Raw genomic sequence first — 23325 nt, forward strand, 5'->3', positions numbered from 1 at the left:
GCAGAGAAGGTTGAGAGGAGATTTGATCGAGGTTTTCAAAATCATGAGGGGTCTGGACAGAGTAGAGAGAGAGAGAGACTGTTCCCATTGGTGGAAGGGTCAGGAACCAGAGGACTCAGATTTAAGGTGACTGAGAAGAACCAAAGGCGTCTCGAGGGAAAACATTTTTACGCAGCGAGTGGTTAGGATCTGGAATGCACGGCCTCAGAGGGTGATGGAGGCAGACTCAATCGTGGCTTTCAAAATGGAATTGGATAAATACCTGAAGCAAATAAATTGCAGGGCAACGGGGAAAGGGCGGGGGGGTGGGACTGACTGAGGGGCTCTTAGAGAGCCGGCACGGGCTTGATGGGCCGAATGGCCTCCTGTGCTGTAACCATTCTATGATTCGATGGTCATAAAATTGATAAACAGGATTTTATCAAGTGCCAGTTGTTCATGTAACAGGAGAAACTCCCCTCACACATTGGCCCTGTATATTAAAAACTAATCTTTACAATTTCCCTAAACCCCCATCATTCTATTCAGCAATCGAGGGCAAGAGCTCAGTCAGCCCCTCGGGGCGCGGGCCGCGCGTGGCGGGGCGCGGGGAGCGCGTGGCGGGGCGCGGGGAGCGCGTGGCGGGGCGCGGGGAGCGCGTGATGGTTTACATTTACCTTGATTTTATCACTTTCTATAACCTGCAGCACTTTGGCATTGATCTCATTTGTTGCTGAAAGAAAAACAAAACAAGTCAATCGTACATACTACCCCCCCGACCATGCCCCTCCCCCCGACCGTGCCCCTCCCCCCCGACCGTGCCCCTCCCCCCCGACCGTGCCCCTCCCCCCCGACCGTGCCCCCTCCCCCCGGACCGTGCCCCCTCCCCCCGGACCGTGCCCCCTCCCCCCCGGACCGTGACCCCTCCCCCCCCCGGACCGTGCTCCTCCCCCCCGACCGTGCCCCTCCCCCCCGGTCGTGCCCCTCCCCCCCGACCGTGCCCTTCCCCCCCCGACCATGCCCCTCCCCCCCCCGACCATGCCCCTCCCCCCCGACCATGCCCCTCCCCCCCCGACCATGCCCCTCCCCCCCCGACCATGCCCCTCCCCCCCGACCATGCCCCTCCCCCCCGACCATGCCCCTCCCCCCCCGACCATGCCCCTCCCCCCCGACCATGCCCCTCCCCCCGACCATGCCCCTCCCCCCCGACCATGCCCCTCCCCCCCGACCATGCCCCTCCCCCCCGACCATGCCCCTCCCCCCCGACCATGCCCCTCCCCCCCGACCATGCCCCTCCCCCCCGACCATGCCCCTCCCCCCCGACCATGCCCCTCCACCCGACCATGCCCCTCCCCCCGTGTGGTTGGCTCGGAGCCTGATTCGCTTCGCTCTAGCTCTCGGCAATGCCGTTTACTCACCGATCCTGGAGTTGACGAACTGCTTGGGAACACTTTGAGGATAATTGTCTTTTTTGTCCTTGAAGAGTTCACTTGCCACAACTTTCTGCTCCAGCTGCAGAAGGCGAGAGAGAGAGAGAGAGAGAGAGGGAGGGCGACAGAGAGAAAGAGAGAGAGGGAGGGCGACAGAGAGAAAGAGAGAGAGGGAGGGCGACAGAGAGAAAAAGAGAGAGAGGGAGGGCGACAGAGAGAAAAAGAGAGAGAGGGAGGGCGACAGAGAGAAAAAGAGAGAGGGAGGGCGACAGAGAGAAAGAGAGAGGGGGAGGGCGACAGAGAGAAAGAGAGAGAGGGAGGGCGACAGAGAGAAAGAGAGAGAGGGAGGGCGACAGAGAAAGAGAGAGAGGGAGGGCGACAGAGAGAGAGACAGAGCGAGAGTCGGAGCGAGAGAGCGACGGAGAGAGAGAGAGCGAGCGACAGAGAGAGAGAGAGCGACGGAGAGAGAGAGAGCGAGAGGGATTGATGGTTAAAGTTCAAATGTAACTGAAGAAAGTTAATCAAAATAAGCTTTTCAAAAAAATAACTTCCTGCCCAGAGAATTAAAGGATAGGGGAGATCGAGGGGAGATGGGGGGAGTCCAGAACAAGGGGAGTCACCTTAAAATTAGAGCCCGGCCGTTCAGGGTGATGTCAGGAAGCACTTCTTCACACAAAGGGCCGTGGGAATCGGGAACTCTCTCTCCCAAAGGCTGTGGGTGCTGGGGGTTAATTGGAGCTTTCCAGACTGAGACCGATGGACTTTTGTTGGGTCAAGATTATTGAACCAAGGAGGGTTAATGGAATTAAGATACAGATCAACCGTGATCTAACTGAACGGCAGAACAGGCTCGAGGGGTTGAATGGCCTCCTCCTGTTCCTGTGTAACAGGCTCGAGGGGCTGAATGGCCTCCTCCTGTTCCTGTGTAACAGGCTCGAGGGGCTGAATGGCCTCCTCCTGTTCCTGTGTAACAGGCTCGAGGGGCTGAATGGCCTCCTCCTGTTCCTGTGTAACAGGCTCGAGGGGCTGAATGGCCTCCTCCTGTTCCTGTGTAACAGGCTCGAGGGGCTGAATGGCCTCCTCCTGTTCCTGTGTAACAGGCTCGAGGGGCTGAATGGCCTCCTCCTGATCCTGTGTAACAGGCTCGAGGGGCTGAATGGCCTCCTCCTGTTCCTGTGTAACAGGCTCGAGGGGCTGAATGGGCCTCCTCCTGTTCTTTGGCTCACTCTGTGCTGCCACTGCTGCTCTGCAAGTGGCCACCAGATGGTGTGTGTGAGCAGACGGGATGCTGCTCCTCCCATCACACAGCAGCAAGCCGTGTGTTCCCACTTGGTGACCCACGGAAGCTCTCTGCAATACCGTCCTGTGGTGGTTATGTCACTGGACTAATAATCCAGAGCTCAAATCCACCGCTGACAATTTAAAATTCAGTTTCATAAAATCGGCAAATAGAAAGCCAGTCTCAGTAAAAGCCGAATTGTTGCAAAAATTCACCTCGTTCACCAACGTCCTTTAGGGAAGGAAAGCTGCGGTCCTTACCCGGTCTGGGCCTATAGGTGACTCCAGACCCACACCAACATGCCCTCTGAAGTGGCCGAGCGAGACACTGACGTACAAAACCAGTAAATGCCGGCCTTTCCAGCGATGCCCACAGCCCCAAAATGAACAACCACCTGTATTTATGTAGCTCCTTTAACATAGTAAAACGTCCCAAGGTGCTTCACAGGAGCATTATAAGACAAAAAAATAAATTCAACACTAAACCACAGAAGGAGATATTAAAGCAGGTGACCAATAGCTTGCTCCAAGAGGGAGGTTTTAAGAAGCGGCTTAAAGGAGGAGAGAGGCGGAGAGGTTTAGGGAGGGAGTTCCAGAGCTTGGGGCCCAGGCAGCTGAAGGCACGGCCACCGATGGTGGAGCGATTATAATCAGGGAAGCTCAAATGGACAGAATTTGTGGAGCGCAGACATCTTGAGGGGTTGTGGGGCTGGAGGAGATTACAGAGATAGGGAGGGGCGAGGGCCATGGAGGGATTTGTAAACAAAGAGGAGAATTTTGAAATTGAGGCGTTGCTTAACCGGGAGCCAATGTCGGTCAGTGAGCACAGGGGGTGATGGGTGAGTGGGACTCGGTGTGAGTTAGGACACGGGGCAGTGAGCACAGGGGGTGATGGGTGAGCGGGACTCGGTGTGAGTTAGGACACGGGGCAGTGAGCACAGGGGGTGATGGGTGAGCGGGACTCGGTGCGAGTTAGGACACGGGGCAGTGAGCACAGGGGGTGATGGGTGAGCGGGACTCGGTGCGAGTTAGGACACGGGGCAGTGAGCACAGGGGGTGATGGGTGAGCGGGACTCGGTGCGAGTTAGGACACGGGGCAGTGAGCACAGGGGGTGATGGGTGAGCGGGACTCGGTGCGAGTTAGGACACGGGTCAATGAGCACAGGGGGTGATGGGTGAGCGGGACTCGGTGTGAGTTAGGACACGGGGCAGTGAGCACAGGGGGTGATGGGTGAGCGGGACTCGGTGTGAGTTAGGACACGGGGCAGTGAGCACAGGGGGTGATGGGTGAGTGGGACTTGGTGCGAGTTAGGACACGGGTCAGTGAGCACAGGGGGTGATGGGTGAGCGGGACTCGGTGCGAGTTAGGACACGGGTCAGTGAGCACAGGGGGTGATGGGTGAGCGGGACTCAGTGCGAGTTAGGACACAGGGCAGTGAGCACAGGGGGTGATGGGTGAGCGGGACTCGGTGCGAGTTAGGACTCGGGACATAGGGGGTGATGAGTGAGGGGGACTCGGTGCGAGTTAGGACACGGGGCAGTGAGCAAAGGGGGTGATGGGTGAGTGGGACTTGGTGTGAGTTAGGACACAGGGCAGTGAGCACAGGGGGTGATGGGTGAGTGGGACTGGGTGCGAGTTAGGACACGGGTCAGTGAGCACAGGGGGTGATGGGTGAGCGGGACTCGGTGCGAGTTAGGACACGGGGGCAGTGAGCACAGGGGGTGATGGGTGAGCGGGACTCGGTGCGAGTTAGGACACTGGGGCAGCTGAGTTTTGGATCACCTCTAGTTTACGCAGGGTAGAACGTGGGAGGCCAGCTAGGAGTGCGTTGGAACAGTCAAGTCTGGAGGTAACAAAGGCACGGATGAGGCCAGATAACACAAGATCCTCTCGGTAATCTGAGGCGGTTTCCCATTTGGCAAGTTTGATTTAAGTTTGTGAGGCACAGCTGTGCGAGAGCATTCACCCCACCCACACACAGTAACGCTCTCTCACTCCCTACCTGCTGCTTCCACTCCAGAGTGATCCTCTTGCAGTAAGTCTGCACCATGTTCTGCATATTCAGCTCGCGCAGCAGCTCGGAGGCCTGTAACTCAACGCCGGAGCACAAGGTTAAACAAAGACCTGCAATCCGACAGCACCTTGCACAGCCCCGGACACCCCCAAAGCGTTATACAGCCAATGACGTACTTCTAAAGTGCAGTCACTGCTGCAGGTTGGTGTGCAAGAAATCGGTGTACTTTTACAGGTGGTGACAGGTGAGTCACTGTCGCACAAGGAACATCCAGAATCGAGTATTCAGCCCCCGCCCCACCCAACATCGGCGAATGCGAATTACTGTCAGAGACAAGCAACAGACTGACCCCTTCCTACTGCAACCCAGGCCCATCTCCCAACAACCTGTCCAGGGCCAGAGTGCAGCCTCTGGGGGCCAAGCCACGCTCTCCCCACTGCACACAAATCGGCACGGATCGAAAGGGCTGGAGGGGTGGGGGGTGGGGGGTCAAAAGAAAATTTCAAAACTGAGATTAATGGATTTTTGTTAAGCAAGGGTGTAAATGAATATGGAGCAGGTAAGTGGAGTTAAGATACGGGTCAGCCATGATCTGATTGAATGGTGGAACAGGTTCGAGGGGCTGAATGGCCTCCTCCTGTTCCTGTGTAACAGGCTCGAGGGGCTGAATGGCCTCCTCCTGTTCCTGTGTAACAGGCTCGAGGGGCTGAATGGCCTCCTCCTGTTCCTGTGTATGTTGGGGTCCAATCACAGACATCGCAGGTTAGAAATGCACATGACCACTCGCCGTACCTCGGAGAGCGCTGGGGGGGGCACTGGCCAGGATTTATCCACAACATTCTTTGGCAGATTGCGTTTCAGCTTCATCAGGAAGGAGTATCGGACATAATCCAGGAAATACTCGTTCTCAGGACAGCGTGGCGTGTGTCGGTAAATGAAACCCTTGATAAACCTGAGGGAGAGAGACAGACATTGTCAGTGAGAGAGAGGGAGACAGACATTGTCAGTGAGGGAGAGGGAGACAGACATTGTCAGTGAGGGAGAGGGAGACAGACATTGTCAGTGAGAGAGAGGGAGACAGACATTGTCAGTGAGGGAGAGGGAGACAGACATTGTCAGTGAGGGAGAGGGAGACAGACATTGTCAGTGAGGGAGAGGGAGACAGACATTGTCAGTGAGGGAGAGGGAGACAGACATTGTCAGTGAGGGAGAGGGAGACAGACATTGTCAGTGAGAGAGAGGGAGACAGACATTGTCAGTGAGGGAGAGAGAGACAGACATTGTCAGTGAGGGAGAGAGAGACAGACATTGTCAGTGAGGGAGAGGGAGACAGACATTGTCAGTGAGGGAGAGGGAGACAGACATTGTCAGTGAGGGAGAGAGGACATCACAACAGCCGAAAACGAGAGGAGCTCCAATTGGACAGCAGAGTTACTGGAGCGGGTCCGAGAGCGGGTCAGCCTGAGGGGATCCCTGAGACCCCCTGTAGCCCCATATACCCCCTCCCCCGGATCCATCACACACAACTGTGGAGTCAAGCTCTGCAATAGGCCCTTCGAATGTTTACACACGCCATTAATAAATCAGATCGTAACTTGAAATGCGAGAGTATTTCGATCCATTGGTCGTGCGCAGTTTTCCTGCGTGTCGGCGAGTGTTATCGGGCCCCCTGTCACAGGCCCCCCTTCCCCAGGACCCCTGTGTTAATCCACTCACTGCCAGCGTATCGCTCAGTGCCATGACTTGGATAGGTTAGGTGAGTGGGCAAATGCATGGCAGATGAAGTATAATGTGGATAAATGTGAGGTTATCCACTTTGGTGGTAAAAACAGAGAGACAGACTATTATCTGAATGGTGACAGTTTAGGAAAAGGGAAGGTGCAAAGAGACCTGGGTGTCATGGTACATCAGTCATTGAAGGTTGGCATGCAGGTACAGCAGGCGGTGAAGAAAGAAAATGGCATGTTGGCCTTCATAGCGAGGGGATTTGAGTACAGGGGCAGGGAGGTGTTACTACAGTTGTACAGGGCCTTGGTGAGGCCACACCTGGAGTATTGTGTACAGTTTTGGTCTCCTAACCTGAGGAAGGACATTCTTGCTATTGAGGGAGTGCAGCAAAGGTTTACCAGACTGATTCCCGGGATGGCGGGACTGACCTAGCAAGAAAGACTGGATCAACTGGGCTTGTATTCTCTGGAGTTCAGAAGAATGAGAGGGGACCTCATAGAAACGTTTAAAATTCTGATGGGTTTAGACAGGTTAGATGCAGGAAGAATGTTCCCAATGTTGGGGAAGTCCAGAACCAGGGGTCACAGTCTAAGGATAAGGGGTAAGCCATTTAGGACCGAGATGAGGAGAAACTTCTTCACCCAGAGAGTGGTGAACCTGTGGAATTCTCTACCACAGAAAGTAGTTGAGGACAATTCACTAAATATATTCAAAAAGGAGTTAGATGAAGTCCTTACTACTCGGGGGATCAAGGGTTATGGCGAGAAAGCAGGAAGGGGGTACTGAAGTTTCATGTTCAGCCATGAACTCATTGAATGGCGGTGCAGGCTAGAAGGGCTGAATGGCCTACTCCTGCACCTATTTTCTATGTGACACAGACCCCACTCTTGACTGATACGAGCAGTGCCTCTCCCTCTCCTCCTTCCCTCCCCTCCCCTCTCCTGTGGGGGTTTCTGGAGTTTGAGGCTTCCCCTGATCCCGGGGATTTTCAGGCATTTTCCACTCACTAGAAACAACCAGAAGTGAGGCCAGTGCATTAAACCTGACAGCAAACCTTGCGGGCCCATCACACAGACTTTACCGGGGGCACAGACTTTACCGGGAGTTAATGGTCTCGGTGTGTCCGGCCCAGAAACAGGCCACTCGACACCCCCCCGCTCCGTGTCGAGTGTCCGGCCCCCCCGCTCCGTGCCGAGTGTCCGGCCCCCCCCCCCACCCCCCCGCTCCGTGCCGAGTGTCCGCCCCCCCCCCCCCACCCCCCCGCTCCGTGCCGAGTGTCCGCCCCCCCCCCCACCCCCCCGCTCCGTGCCGAGTGTCCGGCCCCCCCCCCCACCCCCCCGCTCCGTGTCGAGTGTCCGGCCCCCCCGCTCCGTGCCGAGAGTCCGCCCCCCCCCCCCACCCCCCCGCTCCGTGCCGAGTGTCCGCCCCCCCGCTCCGTGCCGAGAGTCCGCCCCCCCCCCCCCACCCCCCCGCTCCGTGCCGAGAGTCCGCCCCCCCGCTCCGTGCCGAGTGTCCGCCCCCCCCCCCACCCCCCCGCTCCGTGCCGAGAGTCCGCCCCCCCCCCCACCCCCCCGCTCCGTGCCGAGTGTCCGCCCACCCCCCCGTTCCGTGCCGAGTGTCCGGCCCCTCCCGCTCCGTGCCGAGTGTCCGGCCCCCCCGCTCCGTGCCGAGTGTCCGGCCCCCCCCGCTCCGTGCCGAGTGTCCGGCCCCCCCCGCTCCGTGCCGAGTGTCCGGCCCCCCCCCCCGCTCCGTGCCGAGTGTCCGGCCCCCCCCACTCCGTGCCGAGTGTCCGCCCTCCCCGCTCCGTGCAGAGTGTCCGGCCCCCCCCCGCTCCGTGCCGAGTGTCCGGCCCCCCCGCTCCGTGCCGAGTGTCCGCCCCCCCCGCTCCGTGCCGAGTGTCCGGCCCCCCCGCTCCGTGCCGAGTGTCCGCCCCCCCCGCTCCGTGCCGAGTGTCCGGACCCCCCCCGCTCCGTGCCGAGTGTCCGGCCCCCCCGCTCCGTGCCGAGTGTCCGGCCCCCCGCTCCGTGCCGAGTGTCCGGCCCCCCCGCTCCGTGCCGAGTGTCCGGCCCCCCCCCCCGCTCCGTGCCGAGTGTCCGGCCCCCCCCCCCGCTCCGTGCCGAGTGTCCGGCCCCCCCCCCCCGCTCCGTGCCGAGTGTCCGGCCCCCCCCCCCGCTCCGTGCCGAGTGTCCGGCCCCCCCCCCCCGCTCCGTGCCGAGTGTCCGGCCCCCCCCCCCGCCCCGTGCCGAGTGTCCGGCCCCCCCGCTCCGTGCCGAGTGTCCGGCCCCCCCCCCCGCTCCGTGCCGAGTGTCCGGCCCCCCCCGCTCCGTGCCGAGTGTCCGGCCCCCCCCGCTCCGTGCCGGGGTTTATGCTCCACACCAGCCCCCTCCCACCCTCTCCATCTCCCCCCATCACCATATCCTTCTATTCCTTTCTCCCCCATGTGTTTATCCAGCCTCCCCTTAAATACATCGATACTATTCACCTCAACCCCTCCCTGTGGCAGCGAGCTCCACATTCTCCCCGCTCTGAATTCCCCATTGGATTTATTAGTGACTGTCTGATATTGATGGCCCCTGCTCTCAGTTGTTAATGCAAAAGTAAATGATATGTGGGCCTGTCCCGGAATGTTCCATGGGCTGCGGCCCAGCAACACCCCCCCCCCCCCCCCACACACACACCCCCCCCACGCTCACACCCCCCCCCCCACGCACACACCCCCCCCCCACGCACACCCCCCCCCCCACGCACACCCCCCCCCCCACGCACACACCCCCCCCCCCCCACGCACACCCCCCCCCCCCCACGCGCACACCCCCCCCCCACGCGCACACCCCCCCCCCCACGCACACCCCCCCCCCCCACGCACACCCCCCCCCCCACGCACACCCCCCCCCCCACGCGCACACCCCCCCCCCACGCGCACACCCCCCCCCCCACGCGCACACCCCCCCCCCACGCACACCCCCCCCCCCCCGCGCACACCCCCCCCCCCACGCGCACACCCCCCCCCCACGCACACACCCCCCCCCACGCACACACCCCCCCCCCACGCACACACCCCCCCCACGCGCACACGTCTCCCCCCACACACACACCCCCCCACCCCAACACACATGCCCCCCCTACACACCCACCCCCACACACACACACACACCCCCCCCCCACCCCAACACACACACCCCCCCCCCACACACACACACACACCCCACCCCAACACACACACCCCCCCGCCCACCCCAACACACACGCCTCCCCCCCCCCCCCCACCCCAACACACATGCCCTCCCCCCCCCCCCACCCCAACACACACACACACCCCACCCCCCGCTCTCCCCGGGGCAGCGGCCCCCTCACCGGCGGATGGTCACAGCAGCATGTTTCCGTCGTGTGGCGACCCTGCGGCCCATCTCCCCTCTCCACCATGACTGGATGGCGATTGCTGCAGAAACACAAAGGGCAAAGTTCGGTGTCAGGGTGTGGGGCCGAGAATTCCATCCCCGCACTCGGCCCCACACACCCTGCACCCACTCCCAACATCTGCACACTGAACATTTAAAACCAAGAACGTATAACAGGAATTGTTTTCCTCCGGGCCGCTGACGTATTTACACACACACACACACTGTATTACACACACACACACACACACACACTGTATTACACACACACACACTGTATTACACACACTGTATTACACACACACACACACACACACTGTATTACACACACACACACACACTGTATTACACACACACACACACACACACACACACTGTATTACACACACACACACTGTATTACACACACACACACACACACACACACTGTATTACACACACACACACACACACTGTATTACACACACACACACACACACACACTGTATTACACACACACAGACATGTATTACACACACACAGACATGTATTACACACACACTATTACACACACACTATTACACACACACAGACATTACACACACACACACACTCTGACATGTATTACACACAGACATGTATTACACACACACTGACATGTATTACACACACACTGACATGTATTACACAGTGTATTACACACACGCACACAGATATGTATTACACACACACACACATTAACATGTATTACACAGTGTATTACACACATACATGTATTACACACACACTATTACACACACAGACATGTATTACACACACACTCACACACTGACATGTATTACACACACAGACATGTATTACACACACACTATTACACAGACATGTATTACACACACTATTACACACACACATGTATTACACACACACACACGTATTACACACAGACATGTATTACACACACACTATTACACACACAGACATGTATTACACACACTATTACACACAGACATGTATTACACAGACATGTATTACACACACACTGACATGTATTACACACACACTGACATGTATTACACACACAGACATGTATTACACACAGTGTATTACACACACACACACAGACATGTATTACACAGTGTATTACACACACAGACATGTATTACACACTATTACACACACACACACACATGTATTACACACTATTACACACACACACATGTATTACGCACACACTCACATGTATTACGCACACACTCACATGTATTACGCACACACTCACATGTATTACGCACACACTCACATGTATTACGCACACACTCACATGTATTACGCACACACTCATGTATTACGCACACACGCACATGTATTACGCACACACTCATGTATCACGCACACACTGACATGTATTACACACACACTGACATGTATTACACACAGGCATGTATTACACACAGACATGTATTACACACAGACATGTATTACACACAGACATGTATTACACACAGACATGTATTAGTGTATTACACACACGCACACAGACATTACACACACACACACTGTATTACACACACACACTGACATGTATTAGAGTGTATTACACAGACATGTATTACACACACACACACACACACACACAATGTATTACACACAGACATGTATTACACACACACAGACATGTATCACACACACACACTATTACACACAGACATGTATTACACACACTATTACACACACTCACATGTATTACGCACACACTGACATGTATCACGCACACACTGACATGTATCACAGACATGTATTACACACACAGACATGTATTACACACACAGACATGTATTACACACACACGTATTACACACACACAGACATGTATTACACACACAGACATGTATTACACACACAGACATGTATTACACACACACTATTACACACACACAGACATGTATTACACACAGACATGTATTACACACACACACTGACATGTATTACACAGACATGTATTACACACACACTATTACACACAGACATGCATTACACACACACACTGACATGTATTACACACACACTATTACACACAGACATGTATTACACACACACTATTACACACAGACATGTATTACACGCACTATTACACACACACAGACATGTATTACACACACAGACATGTATTACACAGACATGTATTACACACACAGACATGTATTACACAGTGTATTACACACACACACACAGACATGTATTACACACAGACATGTATTACACACACGCTATTACACACACACGCACACACACACACATGTATTACACACAGACATGTATTACACACAGACTATTACACACAGAAATGTAGTACACAGACATGTATTACACACATGTATTACACAGACATGTATTACACACACACTTACACAGACTTGTATTACACACACACACATGTATTACACACACACTATTACACACACAGACATGTATTACACGCACTATTACACACACAGACATGTATTACACACACACAGACATGTATTACACAGACATGTATTACACACACTGGCATGTATTACACACACTGACATGTATTACACAATGTATTACACACACACAGACATGTATTACACACAGACATGTATTACACACACACCATTACACACACACACACTATTACACACACACACACTGACATGTATTACACACACACATGTATTACACACAGACATGTATTACACACACACTATTACACACACAGACATGTATTACACAGACATGTATTACACAAACACACTGACATGTATTACACACACTATTACACAGACATGTATTACGCACTGTATTACACACACACACGTATTACACAGACATGTATTACACACAGACATGTATTACACACACACTGACATGTATTACACACGCACTATTACACAGACATGTATTACACACACACTGACATGTATTACACACAGACATGTATTACACACACTATTACACAGACATGTATTACACGCACTATTACACACACACAGACATGTATTACACACACAGACATGTATTACACACACACAGACATGTATTACACACAGACATGTATTACACAGACATGTATTACACACACTGACATGTATTACACACACACTATTACACAGACATGTATTACACAGACATGTATTACACAAACACACTGACATGTATTACACACACTATTACACACAGACATGTATTACACACTATTACACACACACACACATGTATTACACACTGACATGTATTACACACACTGACATATTACACACACTGACATGTATTACACACACACTATTACACAGACATGTATTACACACACACAGACATGTATTACACACAGACATGTATTACACACACACTATTACACACACACACAGACATTACACACACACAGACATGTATTACACACACACTGACATGTATTACACACACTGACATGCATTACACAGTGTAATACACAGACATGTATTACACACACACACACAGACATGTATTACACACACACACACTGACATGTATTACACACACAGACATGTATTACACATACACTATTACACAGACATGGATTACACACACACAGACATGTATTACACACACAGACATGTATTACACACACAGACATGTATTACACACACACTATTACACACAGACATTACACACACACAGACATTACACACACACACTGACATGTATTACACACACACTGACATGTATTACACACACACTGACATGCATTACACAGTGTAATACACAGACATGTATTACACACACACACAGACATGTATTACACACACAGACATGTATTACACACACACTATTACACAGACATGGATTACACACACACTATTACACTCACATGTATTACATACACTGACATGTATTACACACACACTGACATGCATTACACACACACTGACATGCATTACACACACACTGACATGCATTACACACACTGACATGTATTACACAGTGTATTACACACACGCACAGAGACATGTATTACACACACACACTATTACACACACACACTATTACACACACACACACTATTACACACACACACTGACATGTATTACACAGTGTATTATACACAGACATGTATTACACACATGTATTACACACACACACATGTATTACACACACACACTGACATGTATTACACACACACTATTACACACACACTGACATGTATTACACACACTCATGTATTACACACACACTGACATGTATTACACACACTCATGTATTACACACAGTGTATTACACACACGCACACAGACATGTATTACACACACACTATATTACACACACTATATTACACACACACACTCTGACATGTATTACACACACACACACACACACACACATACACACACACTCTGACGTGTATACATACACACACTCTGACATGTATTACACACACACACACACACACACACACACACACACACACACACACACACACACACACACACACACACACAGGGTGGTTTACACAGCAGTCACAGAGCCTGTGATGACCCAGTGTGGATCTATCTGAGCTCTCGGTATCCAGGTGTGAGTGAACAGATCTCCATGGTTACCTGACGATCGCTGCTTCTGGTACTTCTGTCGCTGGTGGAATCCTCGCCATTCCGCCTGAATCTTAGTGACTGAGGAAAGAAAGGAATTCAGTGAATGGATCAGAATCCCCCCAATCACACAATCTCCACCCCCCCACCCCCCGCCCCGCCCCTCCCCATCCCAGTAACTCAGCCTCGCTTCAGCGACAAACTAAACATCCCAGGGCTGGAATTATTGTTTAAGTCACACTGGACCAGTAACTCCATTAAATACTGAAACTCCATCTACAATACAACACAGTGCCATCAAACCTTGCGTTTAACATCTTCCATCGCTTGTTCAAATCCCTCCCTCGATGGCCTCGACCCTCCCTATCTCTCTAATCTCCTCCAGCCCCACATCCACCCCCTCCAGAGATCTCTGTCCTCCTCCAATTCTGGCCTCTTGCCCATCCCCCGATTCCCATCGCTCCACCATCGGCGGCCATGCCTTCAGCTGCCTGGGCCCCAAGCTCTGGAACTCCCTCCCTAAACCTCTCCACCTCCCTCTCCTCCTTTAAGACGCTCCTTAAAACCTGCCTCTTTGACCAAGATCTGCCCCAATATCTGTTTATGTGGCTTGGCGCCAAATTTTGTTTGCTAACGCTCCTGTGAAGCGCCTTGGGACATTTTACGACGTCAAAGGCGCTATATAAGTGCAGGTGGTTGTTTTCAGGTATGGTGGACTCCCACTGAGCCAATCCAAAAACACCAAACTCAGCAAAGCTTTGTGTTCAGAATATGAAAAGAAAAGGCTAAAAAAACTACCGGCTGCTTCGAGAAATGCTCCCCTCCCCCAGATATTAAACCGCGGCCTGGGACGGGGGAGCCCACTGACGGGAGTCACTTACCAATTGAGTTTTTCTGCAGCTCAAAAGCATCTTCAGTAGCAAACAGCGTCTTCGGGAAACGGATAAAAATTTTCGTCCTTAAAATGTAGATAAAAGGAAATAAGATAAAGATCTTAACAGGGGAAGAGAGACAGAACTCTGTGGCTCAGCCCAAGGACACACAACACACAACCCAGGCATCAGCTTGGGGCAGAAGGTCTGATTTTGGTGGAGAATTTCCAACCAACCTTGCCTCAGGGGTACGGGGGGGTTTGGGGACCTTGAGTGTCCCGCATACGGCTCAGGGGGAGGGTTTATAGATCGCCACACTTCATACCCAAAGGTACGGTCACAGCTTTTGCTCCTGTCCCGATTAAGCAACTTCCTACCAATTCTTCTCTCCTGCTCTCCCTGGGGTACAGTCCCTGAAGGTGCTAACTCTCCCTGGGGTACAGTCCCTGAAGGTGCTGACTCTCCCTGGGGTACAGTCTCTGAAGGTGCTGACTCTCCCTGGGGTACAGTCCCTGAAGGTGCTGACTCTCCCTGGGGTACAGTTCCTGAAGGTGCTGACTCTCCCTGGGGTACAGTCCCTGAAGGTGCTGACTCTCCCTGGGGTACAGTTCCTGAAGGTGCTGACTCTCCCTGGGGTACAGTTCCTGAAGGCGCTGACTCTCCCTGGGGTACAGTCCCTGAAGGTGCTGACTCTCCGTGGGAGATGGGTTCCCCAGGCAGAGTGGTGTCTTCATCCACTATGCCATTGGTGGAGTGGAGTTTTGTTTATACTATTGTTGCCCTGGAGGTATGACTCTGATGTGGAATGTACCTGCCCAGCTTGTGATCTTCCGGCTTGTATCCGAGATGTCGCACCAATGTTGCCACCCCATTGGAAGGCTGACCTTTCCAATTGGGCCACGTTTCAGGACACAAAGATTTGTACCTGCGGAAAGAAACAGATGTTGAAAGTACAAGTATCTGTTACTGGAGCCACAGCGTCCAAACCTGTGCCACACCACACAATGCCTCGATCGGCAGCTCTCCATACTGTGAATCTTGCAACTCAGAGGTGGTACTGTTTGTACCCAGTAAAGCTCCCTCTACACTGTCCCATCAAACACTCCCAGGGCAGGTACAGCACGGGGTTAGATACAGAGTAAAGCTCCCTCTACACTGTCCCATCAAACACTCCCAGGGCAGGTACAGGGGTTAGATACAGAGTAAAGCTCCCTCTACACTGTCCCATCAAACACTCCCAGGGCAGGTACAGGGGGTTAGATACAGAGTAAAGCTCCCTCTACACTGTCCCATCAAACACTCCCAGGGCAGGTACAGGGGGTTAGATGGTTAGATACAGAGTAAAGCTCCCTCTACACTGTCCCATCAACCACTCCCGGGGCAGGTAGAGGGGGTTGGATACAGAGTAAAGCTCCCTCTACACTGTCCCATCAAACACTCCCGGGCAGGTACAGGGGGTTGGATACAGAGTAAAGCTCCCTCTACACTGTCCCATCAAACACTCCCAGGGCAGGTAGAGGGGGTTAGATACAGAGTAAAGCTCCCTCTACACTGTCCCATCAAACACTCCCAGGGCAGGTAGAGGGGGTTGGAAACAGAGTAAAGCTCCCTCTACACTGTCCCATCAAACACTCCCAGGGCAGGCACAGGGGGTTGGATACAGAGTAAAGCTCCCTCTACACTGTCCCATCAAACACTCCCAGGGCAGGTACAGGGGGTTAGATACAGAGTAAAGCTCCCTCTACACTGTCCCATCAAACACTCCCAGGGCAGGTAGAGGGGGTTGGATACAGAGTAAAGCTCCCTCTACACTGTCCCATCAAACACTCCCAGGGCAGGTAGAGGGGGTTGGATACAGAGTAAAGCTCCCTCTACACTGTCCCATCAAACACTCCTGGGGCTGGTACAGGCGGTTGGATACAGAGTAAAGTTTAATCCACACTCCAATATTAACCACTATTTGCCAGTTGTCTGAGGTTCAATAACTTGTGTTCCTGTAAAGGAAATAAATGCCCACATTCTGCCCGTCGCCCATACCCACCTCTGCAGGAAGTTTTCGAATTTCCTCCGATACGCAAATCCTGCTCTCCGAACTCTGAGATTTTCCATCAGACCAAGATACTTCACCTGATGCCTGATCAGTACTTCATCAAACCTCCCTGGAACAGCAAGGGTAAAACGCAATAGTTACAGCTCGGGAATGGTGTCAATTGACAGGAATGTGACAGGAATGGGTCAGGGGCACGGCACCTCGGACATTGGATCTACCTGATTGCTTCGCATCGTTGGGCTTTATACAGCGGATGTAAGATGGTTCTTTTGACATCAGGATCTCCATGAGTTTTGCCAGACTGTTCTTAAACTGAGTCCCTGCCTGTATGGAGAGAGAGTCAGAGAGGTAATCGGATCGCTGTCGGAGCTGAGGAGATACCCTGCGGAAGTGAGGAGCTGCTCTTCACCCCAGTGCTCTCCTGAAACGGCCCGTCATTGGAGTCAAAGAAACAGCTTCGTAAACACTAGCGCAGGAGTGATTTTGTGAATATTTTGGGACACAGTATCGGCGTATTTTGAGCCGTGATGTGGGGTGAGTGTCGGGCGCTCGGCAGGAACAGGGGACTTTGGGCCTCTGGGTCCCAAAGCTCTCCCACACAGGGGGGGGGTTTTCCGCCCCTCATGTCGGGGTCTGTTGTTGACTCATTGATTGAGATCGATCGCTGTGATTGGTCAACAACTCCATTAGCGGTGGATCCTGGGACTCCCGGGAAGGGAGAAGGTGGATGAGGTGGATGAGGTGGACCCGACTCTCACCGTGTAACGTTACCTGGATTGGTCCAGGAACATAGGTTGTGGCAACCCTCACCCATTGCGTTCCCATTCACTCCCCGCGGAGCACCCGTCTCAGGCCACACCAGGAAGTGGAGGTGCCCCTCCCGCCCAACCCCATCAGGGTCAATCAGGAGACCAGCGCAGTGACCACCCGCTGGGCACATGACCAAACCTGGCCCGCTCGCCCACCCCTCCCCTGACTGGGGATGACAGCACTCTGAACACAGTGCCACACTCAACACAGTGCAATATCCCTTACAGAGGAGGGTGGGAGGGGGCGGGGAAGAGGGCGCGAGGCAGGTGGGGGCTGGAAGAGAGAGCTCTGGGGGTGGGGGGGGAAAGAGAGGGAGAGCCTGGGGGGAGGGGGGGTGGGGGGGGGAAAGAGAGAGAGAGAGCCTGGGGAGGGTTGGGGGTGGGGGGAGGAGAAGTAGAAGTGAGCGTGTGGGGGGTCGGGGAAGAGAGCGCGAGGCGGGGGGGGGGGGGGGAAAAGAGAGAGAGAGAGAGAGAGAGAGAGAGAGAGAGAGAGAGAGAGAGAGCGAGCCTGGGGAGGGTTGGCAGTGGGGGTGGGAAAGAGAGAGAGCCTGGGGAGTGTTGGGGGTTGGGTTGGGGGGGGCGGGGTGGGGGGAGGAGAAGTAGAAGTGAGCGTGTGGGGGGGTCGGGGAAGAGAGCGCGAGGCGGGGGGGGGGGAGCTGGAAGAGAGAGCTCTGGGGGGGGGGGGGGAAAAGAGAGAGAGAGAGCCTGGGGAGGGTTGGGGGGAGGAGAAGTAGAAGTGAGCGTGTGGGGGCGGGGGGAAGAGAGCGCGAGGCGGGGGGGGCTGGAAGAGAGAGCTCTGGGGGGGGGGGGGGGGGGAAGAGAGAGAGAGCCTGGGGAGTGTTGGGGGTTGGGTTGGGGGGGGGGGGTGGGGGGAGGAGAAGCAGAAGTGAGCGTGTGGGGGCGCGGGGCGGGAAGAGCGAGCTCGGGGGAGGGGGGACAGCGTGGAGGGGGTCACGGTCCATTTGCTCTTTACCGTTTCCGGCCTCTTCTTGTCATCCCGTTCCCCTCGCTGGAAGCACTGGTTCAGGATCCCGTTCCCAGTCTCACACATTGCCTGAAAAAGACACAAAATGAGGCAATTGGGTCGTGGGTGTCACAGGCAAGGCCAGCACTTATTGGCCATCCCTCGTCTCGCTCGGCCACTCAGAGGCTGGCGTGGGTCTGGTGCCACCTACAGGCCCAGAGTGGTAAGGACGGCAAGTTTCCTTCCCGAAAGGGACATCAGTGAACCAGATGGGTTTTTACGACAATCCGAGAGATTCATGCTCACTTTTACGACCAACTGCTTGTTATCTCCAGTTTTCTCAAACTGCCCACGGTGGGATTTAAATCTAATAGCACTGAAGGAGGCCGTTCAGCCCATCGAGCCTGTGCTGGCTCTTAGTGGAGCTATCCAAATAGTCCCACTCTTTCCCCACAGCCCGGCACATGTTTCCTTTTTATATATTTATCCAATTCCCGGTTTGAAAGTTACTATTGAATCTGCTCCCACCGCCCTTTCAGGCAGCGCGATCCCGATCACAACAACTCGCTGCGTAAACACATTCTCCTCCCCTCCCCCTCTGGCTTTTTTGGCTATTGTATCACATTCTCCGGGTTATTGTTCCTGGCCTGTGGAACCTCCAGCCGATGGGGTGTGTTGAGCACAGCGAGGGGGGTAATCCCCGCTAACGCTGATATAACGGAGCGGTAATCTGCCCTGCACCTCACGTTTACCCCACGCTCCCAACACGGACCCATCAAACCAAGGTTTGAGAGGGGTCAGGACTCCAGCTATAAACAGCAACGTTCCCATTCCAACTCCCATTCAGCCAGTTTCTGAAACTCACCTCTTTCAGGTTCCGGAAGAGCAGGTCATTGTTCTTGTCCAGGAACCCTGCGGAAGAAATACTGCTTTAGTCGGGATTCTCGAACAGTTCACGGAATGTGGAGAGGTGAGCTGGTGCTCTGCCTACCCGTCACGTTGTAATTAACCTCCCCGGCATAGTGCAACAGGCGGAATTCCTCCCTGGCCATCGTCTTCCGCATCTTCTGATCCGCCAACTTGTGTCTGACAACAAGAGGAACGGCCATTAGCCACAAAAATAGAGAACGAGAGGGGGGGGGGGAAAGAGAGAGCGAGAGAGGCGTGGGGGGGGGGGGGGGGGGGAGAAAGAGCGAGCGAGGCGTGGGGGGGGAGAAAGAGCGAGCGAGGCGTGGGGGGGGGGGGGAGAGAAAAAGTAGGGTAGAGAGAGAGAGAGAGAGAGAGAAAGCGGGGTAGAGAGAGAAAGCGGGGTAGAGAGAGAGAGAGAGAGAGAGAGAGTAAGAGAGAGCGGTAGAGAGAGAGAGAGAGGGAGAGGGAGAGGGAGACAGAGCGGGAGAGAGCAAGGGGGAGAGCGACAGAGCGGGGGAGAGCGAGAGAGAGAGACAGAGCGAGAGAGAGAGACAGAGCGAGAGAGAGAGACAGAGCGAGAGAGAGAGACAGAGCGAGAGAGAGAGACAGAGCGAGAGAGAGAGACAGAGCGAGAGAGAGAGACAGAGCGAGAGAGAGAGACAGAGCGAGAGAGAGAGACAGAGCGAGAGAGAGAGACAGAGCGAGAGAGAGAGACAGAGCGAGAGAGAGAGACAGAGCGAGAGAGAGAGACAGAGCGAGAGAGAGACAGAGCGAGAGAGAGACAGAGCGAGAGAGAGACAGAGCGAGAGAGAGACAGAGCGAGAGAGAGACAGAGCGAGAGAGAGACAGAGCGAGAGAGAGACAGAGCGAGAGAGAGACAGAGCGAGAGAGAGACAGAGCGAGAGAGAGACAGAGCGAGAGAGAGACAGAGCGAGAGAGAGACAGAGCGAGAGAGAGACAGAGCGAGAGAGAGACAGAGCGAGAGAGAGACAGAGCGAGAGAGAGACAGAGCGGGAGAGAGCGAGAGAGAGCGAGAGAGAGACAGAGCGGGAGAGAGCGAGGGAGAGAAGAGCGGGAGAGCGCGAGAGAGAGTCAGGGAGAGAGGGAGCGGGAGAGAACGAGAAAGAGAAAGAGAGCGAGAGAGGGAGACAGAGAGAGAGAAGAGAGAGAGAGAGAAGAGAGAGAGGGAGGGAGACAGAGAGCGGGAGGAGAACAGAGAGAGAGAGAGAGAGAGAGGGAGGGAGAGAGAGAGGGAGGGAGACAGAGAGAGAGAGAGAGAGAGAAGACAGAGGGAGGGAGACAGAGAGAGAGAGAGAGAGAGAGAGTGAGAGAGGGAGGGAGACAGAGAGAGACAGAGAGAGAGAGAGAGAGAGAGAGAGAGAAGAGAGAGAGGGAGGGAGACAGAGAGAGAGAGAGAGAGAGGAAGACAGAGGGAGGGAGGCATAACATCAGACGGAATCGAATGGTCGGAGTGATCTACTCACGTTACAAAGTGCGGATGTTTCCCAACAGTCTCCTCCAGCTTCTCCAGGAAGGTTAAATCCGTGGCATCGCCAGGCCGCAAACATTCCTCATCCTGGGAATAACGTCACACAGCAAATTAGTGGCACAGCAAGACTCCACGACAAAGGACATGTACAGTAACGGCAGGGGAGGACGGCTCTGGGATGGGGGAGGCTGTGTTGTAACCCAGAAGGAAATGGTGTGGGTTTATTTTCGGTTTGCCTGAACACTTTTGATTATTGGTAATACAAGTATCGGAGGTGGGGAAAGGGCTGTTTGAGCAAGTGTCAAGAATCATCCAATCGGGGAACAAAGAGCCTGTTGGCTTTCTGATTGGCTGGGGAGGCATCGAGATGATGCACGTTTTGGGCAACCAATGGTGGGAGCGCGGGGGCGGGGCAGTTGGAAGTCATGTGATGAGACCTGCAGCACTGTGTCCAATTAGAGTTGGCCACCCATGGTGGGGCGGGATGGAGGGGCAGAAATTGACTTCACTCCGAGCACGGAGCAATGTGGGTCATCAACGCCAAGGACAAAAACAATTTATAAAGGAAGACTAGCATTTCTTTCGCACCTTTCATGACCACCGGATGTCCCAAAGCGCTTTACAGCCAATGAAGGAAGTATTGTTTGGAGTGTAGTCACTGTTGTAATGTGGGAAACGCGGCAGCCAATTTGCGCACAGCAAGCTCCCACAAACAGCAATGTGATAATGACCAGATAATCTGTTTTAGTGATGTTGACAGGGATAAATATTGGCCCCAGGACACCGGGGAGAACTCCCCTGCTCTTCTTCAAATAGTGCCCTGGGATCTTTTACATCCACCTGAGAGGGCAGACGAGGGCCTTGGTTTAACCTCTCATCCGAAAGCCGGCACCGCCGATAGTGCGGCGCTCCCTCAGTACTGCCCCTCCGACAGTGCGGCACTCCCCCAGTACTGCCCCTCCGACAGTGCGGGGCTCCCTCAGTACCGCCCCTCCGACAGTGCGGCGCTCCCTCAGTACTACCCCTCCGACAGTGCGGCCCTCCCTCAGTACTGCCCCTCCTTCAGTGCGGCCCTCCCTCAGTACCGCCCCTCCGACAGTGCGGCGCTCCCTCAGTACTGCCCCACCAACAGTGCGGCCCTCCCTCAGTACTGCCCCTCCGACAGTGCGGGGCTCCCTCAGTACTGCCCCTCCGACATTGCGGCACTCCCTCAGTACTGCCCCTCCGACAGTGCGGCGCTCCCTCAGTACTGCCCCTCCGACAGCGTGGCGCTCCCTCAGTACTGCCCCTCCGACAGTGCGGGGCTCCCTCCGTACTGCCCCTCCGACAGTGCGGCGCTCCCTCAGTACTGTACTGGGAGTGTCAGCCTGGGTTTTTGTGCTCGGGTCTCTGGTTTGGGACTTGAACCCACGACTTTCTGACTCAAAAGGCGAGCGAGAGAGAGAGTACTACCCACTGAGCCACGACTGACTCAAAACCTAAACCTATATCCCACGTCCTCACCAAGATGGAGATGATTCCCTTGTGCTTCTCCTCAACCAGGTCACAGATGATTTTGTTGTTAAAATACTGAACAGGCTCCCACTGGAAAACAGGAAAATAAATTCAAAGAGAGAGGTGACAGGAAGTCAGTGCAGGAAACAAAGTGTTCCTTGATAATATCAACCAGCCAAAGCAAACTCCCCACTTACAATCCAGCGATCATCCACGACTCATTTCTTCATTTGTTCTGGATTCCCCCACTAGAGGGAGGAGTTCTCTCTCTGCCCCATCAAATCCCTTCATCATTTCAAACACCTCGATTAGATCACCTCTAAATCTTTTATACTCAAGGAATAC

The 23325-nt window shown here is 54.1% G+C and overlaps 1 protein-coding gene across 1 annotated transcript in view; it reads right to left on the reverse strand.

Moving 5' to 3' along the window:
* Positions 1-23325, reverse strand: part of LOC139226899 (unconventional myosin-Ic-like) — a 50091-nt gene that overhangs the window by 20424 nt on the left and 6342 nt on the right. The window contains exons 7-21 of the mRNA XM_070857993.1: positions 22990-23070; positions 21482-21573; positions 20080-20174; positions 19954-20000; positions 19098-19178; positions 17534-17639; positions 17307-17424; positions 16077-16190; positions 15275-15351; positions 14406-14474; positions 9785-9869; positions 5495-5654; positions 4691-4774; positions 1398-1491; positions 657-712 (exon numbers count right to left, since the gene is read on the reverse strand). Coding sequence (XP_070714094.1) covers positions 657-712; positions 1398-1491; positions 4691-4774; positions 5495-5654; positions 9785-9869; positions 14406-14474; positions 15275-15351; positions 16077-16190; positions 17307-17424; positions 17534-17639; positions 19098-19178; positions 19954-20000; positions 20080-20174; positions 21482-21573; positions 22990-23070 — 1359 coding nt within the window. The remainder of the gene's footprint in view (positions 1-656; positions 713-1397; positions 1492-4690; positions 4775-5494; positions 5655-9784; positions 9870-14405; positions 14475-15274; positions 15352-16076; positions 16191-17306; positions 17425-17533; positions 17640-19097; positions 19179-19953; positions 20001-20079; positions 20175-21481; positions 21574-22989; positions 23071-23325) is intronic.

Source organism: Pristiophorus japonicus, chromosome 16 (assembly GCF_044704955.1).
Source record: "Pristiophorus japonicus isolate sPriJap1 chromosome 16, sPriJap1.hap1, whole genome shotgun sequence".
NCBI classification, from domain to species: domain Eukaryota; kingdom Metazoa; phylum Chordata; class Chondrichthyes; family Pristiophoridae; genus Pristiophorus; species Pristiophorus japonicus.